This window comes from Fulmarus glacialis, unplaced genomic scaffold (genome assembly GCF_000690835.1).
Source record: "Fulmarus glacialis isolate BGI_N327 unplaced genomic scaffold, ASM69083v1 scaffold2027, whole genome shotgun sequence".
Classification (NCBI taxonomy): domain Eukaryota; kingdom Metazoa; phylum Chordata; class Aves; order Procellariiformes; family Procellariidae; genus Fulmarus; species Fulmarus glacialis.
In genome coordinates this window covers 5,748-18,111 of record NW_009223634.1, presented here as the reverse complement: position 1 = coordinate 18,111, position 12,364 = coordinate 5,748, and the positions used below count along the sequence as shown (strand labels likewise).

At 38.8% G+C, this 12,364-nt stretch overlaps 1 protein-coding gene across 1 annotated transcript in view; it reads right to left on the bottom strand.

Annotated features, from left to right (window-relative positions):
* Positions 1-663: 663 nt before the first annotated feature.
* LOC104079717 (WD repeat-containing protein 25-like) overlaps positions 664-12,364 on the bottom strand; it is a 16,328-nt gene continuing 4,627 nt past the window's right edge. Inside the window, exons 2-4 of the mRNA XM_009581848.1 lie at positions 3,732-3,902; positions 1,271-1,411; positions 664-885 (exon numbers count right to left, since the gene is read on the bottom strand). Coding sequence (XP_009580143.1) covers positions 664-885; positions 1,271-1,411; positions 3,732-3,902 — 534 coding nt within the window. The remainder of the gene's footprint in view (positions 886-1,270; positions 1,412-3,731; positions 3,903-12,364) is intronic.

The following is a 12,364-nucleotide window of genomic DNA, read 5'->3' as shown; positions in this document are numbered from 1 at the left end:
TCATCCTCTGTTAAATAATATGTCCTCAGCAACTTTTGGTGAGGACAAGAGGAAACTGCCTCAAGTTGCACCAGCGGAGGTTTAGACTGGATTAGGAAAAATTTCTTTACTGAAAGGGCTGTCAAGCATTGGAACAGGCTGCCCAGGGAAGTGGCTGAGTCACCATCCCTGGAGGTATTTAACAGACATGTAGATGTGGCACTTAGGGACATGGTTTAGTGGTGGAGTTATCAGTGTTAGGTTTATGGTTGGACTTGATGATCTTAAAGGTCTTTTCCAATCTAAATGATTCTATGATTCTATGTTAAAACCTGGTTTAAGAAAGCTGCATTGAAAAACTACATTAAAAGAGCAATAATTTTCTTAAGTTTAGCTGCTTAAACCAGGGTAGGGCTAGATGAGCACCAGAAGATTGACACAAAAGGGGCAGAAATTTGTCACCAGGGCCGAGGGACAGAGTAAGACCACTTCTTTGCTCAGCAGCTAACCACAAGACCATCTTAACTGCATTATGAAAGCATACACTTAGAGGTCATAGAAGAAAAGACAACAGTCTCTCCAGCTTACAACACATCACAACAAAATTTCACATTGTATACCGTGGTTTATTTCCTATGCCTTTGACAGACTAACAGGAGACATCCTGAAAAGTAGCTCTGCTTGTTATTGCCAGATCTTGATTCCTCCAGCCCAATCACATGTTGCAAGGAGCGATGGCAAGACTGGGTGAAATATTGCACTCACACAAGCTTCTTTATGTGCAGACAAAGTACGAATAATCCTAGCAGTATGATAGTTGTAGAAAAATACTTTGCCATCTGAACTTCCTGTCACCAAAAGTGTTCCATCTGGAGAAAATTCACAGCCCACTGCAAATCCTTCCACCTGTGAAAATCAGTAACAGTGTAACTCCTGATGCTGATTAGAAAAGTTCATTGTGATATACTGAAAATGAATATAGTACGAACAAAATTTGTATCTTTAAATAAATATACACTAAGGACTTCGCCAGGTGTTTATTAAGACACAGCTATAACACAAACTTATTTAATCAAGCTATTAAGTATTCATAAAGTCTTCTAATACCTATTTTCTTCAGAGTGCACATGATTCAAAATAGACTGGCACATGGGAAAGCAAATGAAGCCAATTAATATCTATCACTGATTTATAATCAAACACTATTAGCAGACATATTAAAAAGCACAGGTACTTTGCTATCTATCTTCCTTCTAGACTTGGATACTAAGTTCCCAGTGAAGAAGGATACCTTATGTCCTTCGTATCTTTTCTTTTTGTTGATTCGGTAAGGTCGCTGGGCAGAAAACAAAGCCATGTAGTTCCCATTCGTCTGAGCAACAAACACAGACTCCTTTGGGTGCAGAGTCAGACTTGGGCAAGTGTAACGCTCCTGAAAATAATTTTAAAGAAAGTTTTGTTGTATCAAACAAAAGATTTCTTCAAATGATTCAGGTTATCTTTTGACATATTTGAAAGACCATAAAAGGCAAGATATACATAAGTCATCTCCATAGTATACATTATAGAAAGATGCTTAACTCATTACAATCCACTGAAAGTCTTACACCAAGATAAATATTAAGTCAAATCCCTACCCCGATTTCCTAGATAATGTCCAAAATCCCATCTCCCTCTGAACCAAATTATACTGCAGAACAGCTGCAGAAAGGTAACTCCAACCTGATGGTACTCAATTATCTCCTCCTGCCCAAGGAAAACTGAAGTTTGAATGTGAAAGTGAATCCTCTTCTCCCATATCCTTTCCTCCACAGCCATACTGTGCCCTCCATGCTACTTTGTACAGTTCTCAAATCCTCCATCCTCTCAGTTCCGGCCACACTGACAGGAATAGAAATCACCCCATTTAAACAGACACCTTTCCCCACCCAACTCTTATAAAAAAAGAAAAAAGAAAAAAGAAAAAAAAAGGGATCGTTATTAGCCTACTAAGTCAGAAGTTCCTTATGACAGTGATTTGCCATGCAGACTGCTGCTGACTGTAAATTCATAAATATCTGCAAAAATTAATAACACTTGGCTTTACTCTAGTGTTCCTATTTAAGACTGAATTAAGATTACTTTCAAAACTCTGCATGGTGACTGCATCAGAAATCCACTGCTCTCGCAAGGTTTCCACCAGGTCCAAACCTCTTCTAGTTTCAGCCTAACCTAAAGACACAGTGCTGAATTTTGATGCCATGAATACAAATGAAGAGAGCTTTGGCTCTAGGATGCATCTGCATGTGAAGGACACCAGGCTGACAGTGACCACTGGACACCATGGGCTAAACCATCAGACTGGTTTTGTTGTGTGGTTTGGAAGTGATGAACTGGGAAGGAAGTTCTGGCTATTGTAAGGCACTGGGCACAGAAACCACAACAGGGTTAGGCAGTGTGCCTGGTTAGGAGTGTGCTCCGTGGCAGAGCACTGCATGCTTCTGGGAAGAAACTGGGTCTTACAGTAAGGATCAGAAAGCACAACGCAACCTGCAGGAGCACTGTGCTGTTATGCTGGGTATACTGTAGTAATGGGTTATTTTAGAGCTCTTAACTATTCATTTGTTAATGCAGACAAGCAATAGATCAAGTCCTGTTGGGATCTAATCTGTTTGGAGAGCTCAGGGATTCTCTCCCACCTTGAAGGGTTCAAAGGTGAAATTCAGAAAAGCGAAGCGGAGTTTCCAAAATCACCACCAAGTTTTGTTTATTAACAGTGCGGAAAAGGGGGAAAACAGTCCATTTCAGAGATGCTGTAGTCATGAGGAAATAGGCTGTGGGGAGTTTTTTGTTGGTTTGTTTGGCGGGGGTTAAGGAGAAAAAAGTTGTTTTTTTGTTTTTTACTCCTTGATAGTGAACTTGACTGGTCTGTACTTTATATATTCACAGCGTTTCCTTTTTTTTTTCCTATTGCCTATCCAAGATGTTGATAGATCCAATATTGGACAAAGACATAACTGTGGAAATTAAACATGAAACAATCCCATTAGATCATCAACTACATGTCCTTGTCAGTAGAGAACTGTTCATTTCAGCCAAAAAGTATCTATATACAATCCAATCATATTATATTACATAGGATATTAGACTTGGGTTTTCAAAAAAGACCCAGGGTGTTGGAATTATCTATTAACTTCCTTGGTAATCTCTTTGAAGCTGTCAGCCTTTCTAGACAATTTAGTCCATTAAATATCTTGCCTGGATAGATTACTGAGAGAAATACTGCACCTGCAGTGATAAAAGTAAATTTTGTCTCTGTGATTATGCTGTATTTATATCTATATGCATGTATCAGGTTGCTATTACTATGTGAATATTAAACTCAATTTGTCAATAGCCCTCATTGCAGCTGATGAAAAATGTATGAAAAAGTGTGGGAAAAGAAACGTGGCACTATAGCAACTACTGCCATACACCATTGGCAAGCTAGAATGACACTGCAGTGGCCTTGCCTAAATATAGCTTAGACGTCAGTAAATTAGCACTGAAATAAAAATATTTTTAATACAAGGAGACCTATCAGTCTTTAAGGTCATTTTTTAAGAATAAGTAAGTGTTTTTAAAATTTAAAAATAAAGAAAGCCCTCAATTTACATTAAGAGCATTTTATACATCACACAATGATCTCACAGAAAACCAAAAGCTTTTTTTACAACACTGACAAGCATGAAATACTAAATCGTGACCCAAACAATACTAGTTGTTAATCTTACATGAAAAACCTGATTGGAGATTTTCGCAGCACTTTGGAAGTCCCATGCAATAATGGTACGATCAGCTGAGTCCCGGCTTACTGCATCTGTGCTTGTAAGAAATTCTCTTCCTTCAGGGAGAAAGAGTATATCCAATGTCTGTTGTACTGCAGCTTTGTACACTCTTAACACCTAGTGGATAAAAAAGTTTGTTATTTTTTGACAGATTAGAAGAACATGATAACCTATGTCTTCTCTCTTTGTATTAATAACTATCTCCAACAATTTATATATTATTTTAAAATGTGAAAAAATAACTCATTTTTAAATGTTGAAGTACTAGTGTATTAAATAGCTTTTTAATATATGTAAAGAGTCCACACACAGGAAAATTAAATGAGACAAAAGAACGCATCAGTTTGTACAATTTATACATTATATTTATATATACATAAGATTCTGTTATAAATTCCCAAGGAATTAGAGTTAGATCCAGAAAGAGCTTTAGACAACATAATGTTGTGAAGCTGGGTCTACACAAACTCCTATTTTATGAACTCTTCTAGATTCCCTAGAAAAGGCAAGGGAATCTTTGGCAGCAGGCTGGCCAACTTCGTGAGACAGGCTTTAAACTGAAGGACTCGGGGGCAGGGTCCAAATGGCAGTGCTATGCCATTGCAACCAACTGGGGAATAAGCCAGGCCAACCAGAGCAGTGACAAATGTTCCTTAGCTGCCTCCCAAGATGAGAACCAGAAGACCAAACACCTCAAGCATATGTATACCAATGCACGCAGCCTGGGGAACAAACAGGAGGAACTGGAGCTCTGCGCCCAGTCAGAAAGTTATGATATCATAAGAATAACTGAAACATGGTGGGACAACTCACATGATTGGAGGACTGTGATGGATGGCTACAGGCTGTTTCATGAAGACGGGCAGGGAAGAAGAGGAGGAGGAGTCGTGCTCTATGTTAAGGAGAACCTTGAATGTATAGAAGTCAACTACGGCGATTGTGGAAGCCCTGTCCAATGCCTCTGGGTCATTATCAGAGGGGTCGTCTCCAAGGGGGATCTTACGGTAGGCATCTGCTACCGATGTCCAAACCAAGACGATAAGGCAAATGAAGCAATATTTGGGTCACTTAAGTAAGCTTCAGGTCAACAGAACCTGGTTCTTATGGGTGACTTCAACTACCCAGACATTTGTTGGAAGAACAATACAGCAGCTCACATGTCATCCATCAAGTTCCTGGAACGCGCAGAGAACTGCTTCCTCATACAAATGATAGATGTGCCAACCAGGAATGAGGCACTGCTGGACTTGCTACTGGCAAACCAAGAAAACCTGCTTTGTAATATATCACCAAGTGACAGCCTTGGCTGCAGTGATCACAATATTGTGGAGTTTGGGATCTTGCTGAGCATGCTGAAGGTTAGTACTAAGATGAGGGTTTTAGATTTTAGAAGAGCAAACTTCATCTTGCTCAGAGCTCAATTGGGAGGAATTCCATGGGAAGCTTCCATGGACGATAAAGGAGCTAGCGAGTGCTGGGAGTTTTTCAGGAATGCTCTCCTGGAAGCACAAAAACAGTTCATCCCCTTTAAAGGTAAGGGAAGTAGGCAGAGCAAGAGACCCCCTTGGCTTAACTGTGAGCTTCTGAGTCTGCTCAAAACCAAAAGAGAAGCATACCAGAGATGAAAAAACAGATGAATACCTGTTGAGAACTACAAGGGCATTGCCAGGGCTGGACAGGGTGCTGGGCCATCTTGACTAGACCATGCTTTTGTCATGAAAGGTAGGACCAGATGATCCCTGAGGTCCCTTCCAACCCGGTATTCTATGTTTCTATGATTCTATGATTGAACTCAGAGCACTCTGAGGATCAGTCTGAGGATCTCGCCTTCCTCCTTCTAGGAAACTTCAGAAGTGTAAGTTTTTGGTCTTTTTGTTCTCAAAATCTTCAGCTAGTTATAGAGCCAGGGAAAGGAAAGTAATTAAGGTTAGTGGGGATTTGGGACTTACAGGTATGAAAAGGACACGGCAGGAAGTGAATATTCTTGTTGATCATTCCGGACTTAATTATAAATCACTCTTTATGACTGGGGATGAGTAAACTTGATGATTCAAAGCTCTCCCAGGCCCATGCTGCTGTGTGTCATTGCTTAACTTGCAAGTGGTGAGACCCCAGTGTCAGGACCGTACGGCAAGGGAGCAAAGCTTGCGTGCTCAGTCAGAAACTGCCTACGAGGCCAACGTGGACACGCTCAGCAGAAGGGTACACCATTCACCCTGCAGAAGATACCTCAATCCCATTAAAGACTCGGTCTGACACCGTCTCCTGAGAAAGAAAGCCAAGCAGAGTTTGCTCTTTTAAAGTGCTGCCAGAGAGGGAGGGATGGAGGTGACAGGAGCACTGCTGTCAAACAGTTCAGTGCTTTAAGGACTCAGCCAGGATCCTGCCTTGGTCTATGGGGATTCAATCCCACACCTCCCAACTCATCTGCCTACTGAATGTTCTGGCAAGAGGCAGTCTCTGCTGCTTCTGCTGAAGCAGAGGCTTTTTCTGTCACTCTGCTGACAATGCAGGGCAGCAGGGAAAGAAAGAGTCATCAATACTTCAAAGCACATCTGGGCTCAAGAGTATATAATGTGGCTCATCCACTAGTTCCCATCACATAATTAATGCATATGAACAATTGCTAAAGAAGTTTGTAATGTAAAAGGAAATACCAAAGTTCCCAAATCTTCTTCCCAAATCAAAACCACCAGAGTTCCCAAATCTAGATCCTCTTTCAGGACTTAAACCAAAGTGGGTTGGATCCATGCAGAAATGGGTCCTCAGACACAGGATTCTGAATATTTTAACAGCCTCTGAGTTAGATCTTAAAAAGTAAGAGAGATTTTGAACTATTCTAAGGAATATATGAACAATTTGAATTTCCTTTCCTTCCACCTTTCTTCATAAAATTCTGCATCTATGTTGTCTACTTTGAATTTTGCAAATCAATACTTTCGCTTTCTTTTTCTCTGATTTGCCTCCAGTGAAGAGAAACTTCAAGGCAAGTGGCCAGATCAAAGCAATCCATCTCTCTGAATATGGTGAACCTTAAAACTAGGACACTGGAAGACTCCTAGTTATTAATATCTAAATCTCCCACTCTCCGAGATAGCTAAAACATAGCAGCCTGCACTTCCAACAGGTTAGTCCTTCTTTTAACGTCACTAGAAAAACCAACAGAGCAGAGAGAGTGCTTGAAGTATTACACTTTGTGAGGCATTTCAGTGCCTACCTTATACCCGTAACATAGCACGTGACTACTGACTTCAGGGCCCAGACCTTTTACAGATGCTATAAACACACACATTTTTAAAAAAATAATTTTCAGGTGTCGCAGTGAAATATCCTGGATTATACCTCTGTTTTATACTTTAATCAATAAAAGAAAAATCATTTCAAATATCAAACACAACATGAGAAATGTTCAGAACTAGCTGATCCTGCTTTAGGGTAGCAATATACTAGATCCTCCTGAGGTCCCTTCCAGCTCTGCTTTCTGTGATCTCGGGATGTAGAAGGATGGCAGCAGCAGCTGCTCCAATTGCTTTTCACAGGCTCTGTGAAATACAGAGTTTAGAAATGCGATGTTTGCATTCAGTGAAGAACCTCAATCATGCATGCACCCTAGACAACCTGTAATAACATCAACAAGATGTAAACCTGCAGACTCAAAAAAATGGCATGCTTTTCAGCAATCTGCCTGCATTTTTAAGATAGTGAATATACAAATGTGTTACTTGCTCTCGTCAGATTTTTCAGCCTAGGAATCTGCATAATATACAAAGCAATTAAACTTTGTAAAGCCAAAAGTGATATTTGCATATTTATAGCCTCCACTTTCTCTATGGAGAAATCACCATGCATAGCTATTTCTTCACAGAGTTATAAAAGGAAGTCCATAGTTCATTAGTAAAGTACAAAATTAAGCTATTTTGTAGGAGCAAAAATAAAAAAAAACCCCGCAAACTAAAAAAAAACTCCACGAAATCTAATAGCTGCTTGGAATGAGAAATGGAAAACCATACAGAAATCTGACAGCTGTAGGAACTGCAGGACAACTGAAATAAAGTTGAATTGAGAGAAGGGGACACAAAAGGCTCTACCACCCCGACAGACTGAAGGAGGCAGCTACTTAGCAGCAGGCACCTTCACAGAAGTGACAAGTCCCAACTGGAGAGTTGGCAAGATCAGAGCACGGAACAGCACAGATGTGGAGAAACAGGAACAGAAACAAAGGCCAACTAGTGCTGGGAAATGAGGAACAACGATACAGAGCAATAAATGATAATAAAGTCCCAAACGGTGATTCACGGTAGTGATTTTTTAATATTTTCTTATTTTAAAGATTAAAAACTCTGACATACTTCGTCTTCTAAAAAAACCTTGTGAAATGTATGTAGGTATGTATCCATACATACACTGTGTCCAGCAGCGTTAAGGGGTTAGGGCTTACGTTTGGGACTTGTTTTTGAAAGTTTTCAGAGCAACAGACATCTCTCAGTAAGGAAAAAGAAGAGATTGTGAAGTTGGTAATGTGCACATGCTTTTAATTTTTGCTGAAATCCTGTTGGGCTCTTACATAAACTGCCACTATCAATTTAAACATTTTCACTGCTAATCATTAAATATATTTGCTTGTCTGTTATTTAATAGGATATCTAACCAAATTACCTGTGTATCTTAGCTCTGCAACAGGAAACTGTCTTTATAAAAATTAGTACAAAAGACCATCTTTTTCTATATGTTTGATACATACCTCAGAAGAACGATGCTGTTTAATCTTCAAACCACATAGTAAGAACTAACTCAGAGAACAATGAATTAACACTTTGAATAGCAACTGGGAACTTGATATACATAGTATTTAAATTCCCTCATACAGATAGCTTTCAAAAATAACTAATTGCAACACCCCTGCTCAGAAAAGTACTCATAATTAAACCTGCTTTGTTCTACCTTAGACAATTAATTCATTACATGCCTGAGGAACTTGCCTGGGGAAAGCACCAGTTTTCCTACCCTGCTAGCTTTAGTTTGTTAATAACAGCTTCTGCTCTTTTTCTATTTGCAGATTTATCACCCATAAGCATTGGAAAACCACAGTCCACTTCTTCAATCTAAGCATTTTCTGGACATAAAAGAAATCATTTCAAAGGAAGGCCTAATAGTTTCTGGTGTCAACACAATCCAACATAATAATAAAGCTTCTTCACTAAGGCAAGGGTTCATGGCTGCAGGCATTCGACAGGAAAGGTAATTTAAGCAAATTAAATAAGTTTCAAACAGATTCTTATGGTTCTGGTGATTTGAAAAGCATGCTGTGATGCTGAGTTCAAGGTATATATTTCAGATGGGTGTTCTATAACACTTCTCTGCATAAAGCACATGCAATGCTTGGTATTTTGTTTACCAAGAAAGCTCAAAGCCTCCACACAAGCAATTAAGAAGCGGCTGCTCGCCCCAGCTCTGTGCTGGTCACCTGTAACCTATGTGCACTGCACTTTCCTAAAATCCCCTCAAGCTTTATGCAAGTGATGAGAAAGAAACGTGCTTTTATAGTTATTGCCCTGAGCATCAGGAGACGAGGTCTCAAAACAAATCTAACAGGACTACAGGCAATCTGGATGGTCATGGAAAAAAACCTTAATCAGTCAGCGCCATGGCTTCCAACCTGTAAAAATGGCCATATTTTTTCTTCCACTTCTTGTCCTATCTTTTTAGATGGAGTGCTTTGGCATGAAAATGCCACTTCCTACTGGCATGTTGGGTAATTAATGCAATGGGGGACTGATTTAAGTTTCCTCTGTGAAACAGTACTACACCATTACTAGTAATAAAAAGGGCATTTTAACTTAAAAGAAAGCTTATTTTGCACAAAATAGAAGCTTTTTTATCTACTGCAGTGCAAACCACTTGTGTTGATCTAGTCTAGAGAGTAAGGTGTTGAGGCAGATGACCAGTATTTGCTTTTTAGCTACATGTTCACAACAAAACCACAACCACATGACAAATCCAATTTATGTCTCTGATCTCCATCTGAAAACTATAATGGCAATTTTAATCAAAACACATGACAGTATCATAGACAAGAAGATCAAGCATGCTACAGTTCTTTTAAAGCCTTTTAACATGACTGCTCTATTTCTCTTTATGTAATTGAAAAAAATTATTTTGCTCTTCTATTTACGTTTTTTCCTGTTTGTAACTGTTTCAGATACAGCTCAAGATTATCAAGGGGTCTTGAGAATAATTAAAAGGAAAGGGAGACTGATTAAAACAAAGAAGTGGTTGAGCTTAATCTGGTATTGATCTATAAGACTTCAGGTGTGAACAATGTACACTGTTTTATTTAAAGTCACTTTCAGATTGCTTGAGAAGGCAGAAAAATCTCATGATGGAAAGTGTCAACTATTTATTAGAAAAATATAAATATTTTCCCATCAGATTTTTTATTTAAAATTATCTCCCCATCTTAAATACCATAAGAAGTGAAATCTGTATATGGGGAACAGACAAGGAACATCTGAGATACAGAACAGCTTTTCTATGAGGAGCAATAATCAAGGACTTTTCAGTACAGAAATGAGATGACTGAGGGGAATTTGAAAGAATCAGAAATAAAGTCTGAGCGGAATGGAGAAGGTGAATGGTTTCTTCCATTATAAGAATTCAGACTCCAAACTAGCAGAAGGCAGTTTCAAAACACACAGAACGAGATGCTTCTTCACACAATACATATTTAAGCTGAACTCCTTGCTACAGGATGTTGCAGATGTAAAAAAATCAAGAGCAACCAATTCCACAGTGTGAAAAGTCAGAGCGCGCCATGAAAACCAAAGACGCTATCTGTGATGCAGCAAGTCCCCAAACTGTAAGTTAGAAAGGCCTGGGTAACCATTGCCTGGAACTGTGATAAAGTGGTTTGCTGTGCTTTCATATTCTTGTTTTTTAAAAGCATACTGGTCGCTACTGGGGGTGTAAAATTTGTCTAGAAATGGGCTAAAACCAGAACGGCTATCCCCCGATGGCTTCTCACTCGAATACTCACGCTCCAGAAGGAGGCATGTTTTGTTCCTGGCCCATTTCAGTCTCTGCAGGAGCAGTTGCTCCAGGAGAGATTGTACGCACACACAGGTCTACGATTCTCATCTGCGAAACCACCGTATGAGGTTTCCAAATAAACACAGCAGGACTGCTCACGTATGTGATACAGCCACATAAAATGTGCCTTCACACTCAGAGAGGACCCCTGAATGTTAACATTTAAAAACAAATGCCATTACACAAGTACAGATGTACCCCCACCGTATTTCTTTGAACTTTTTGTCCACAGATTCAGTAAGGATTTCTCTGACTGTGAGAAGAATAACTTTAGTTTTCTAAAGCGCTGAATAAATCATCTTATTTTAATTACACTGTTATTCCTAATACCACCGGTACATGACAATGTATTGGCTGTTTCTATAGAAACCAGAAGTGCAAGTAGCTCCACCAATTTCTACAGCCTTTTTTCATATTTATATGCTATCCAGAGACAAATTCATTAGGTCTCCTAAATACATGCTACTTAAAATAACTGCATCTCATCTGAAAGAAATTGCAATAGAATGTTTCCAAGGAAACAAATGCACTGCACTTGCACTCTAAATTTATTAATTTTTTTAACTGTGCTTTAATGACTTAGGCTTATTTCTTTATAAACTCAACTATGGAGAAATAGCTCAACAACATAAGGAGCATCTCTTCACTTTTTTTCTTTTTAAGCATAAAGATATAGATGACAGTTGCAATTTTGTGGCTAAACAATGTTCATTCCAGAGTAATAAACCAAGATGGGGAAGAAAATACCCTGTTGTTACTCTGCCTTGGCCTCTGTTAAAAATAAAAATTCTGCACTGCATTTCTAGGCTAATTTTAAAAGCTCAAATTAACTGCTTCCACCATTTTTCTAGTTAATTTGTTCTATAACTTGTAAGACCGCAATTTTAAAAATGGGAATTTTGTGTAAATCTTCAAATCTAAGTTTTTCTTAGATTTGCTTATCACTTCAACAGATTAACTTTGTATTCATCTTTTTTGAAACCTTCCTTATGTCCTGACAAAATTTTGTTATCAATCCCAAAAGGCTGGACCTTTGTATTCATTTGTACTCTTCCCATTTCTAGTAAGTTATTGCTATTTTTCCTGCATGATATTCTATTCCTTTTTTTTTTTATTGATTGTGCTAGCACGATACTTTCTATAACAAACATTTTTCAAAAATAAAATAATAAATGTTGCCTCCATTTGGAGCTGTGCCTGAAGCACTTCATTAAATTCCTCCCAGTCAGTTTCCTTTCTTGAGATCTCCCCTTTAGCTAGTTTTCTCATTTTACAATACCTAGGTTAGTCCCTGCCTTCTCCAGTTTCTCTAATTGCTCTATCAAAGTCCAAAATCGTAGAGTGACGTCAAGTAAGCTTCACACAGTCAACCTTCGCTTAACTCCTGTAATTTTTTTTTTTTTTATAATTTCATTTATTCCTATATTTGTAACTAATCTTTCCTTCAAAGTCTGTTCTGTGGCTGTGTCAGGTCAAACTACTGGGTCTTCACT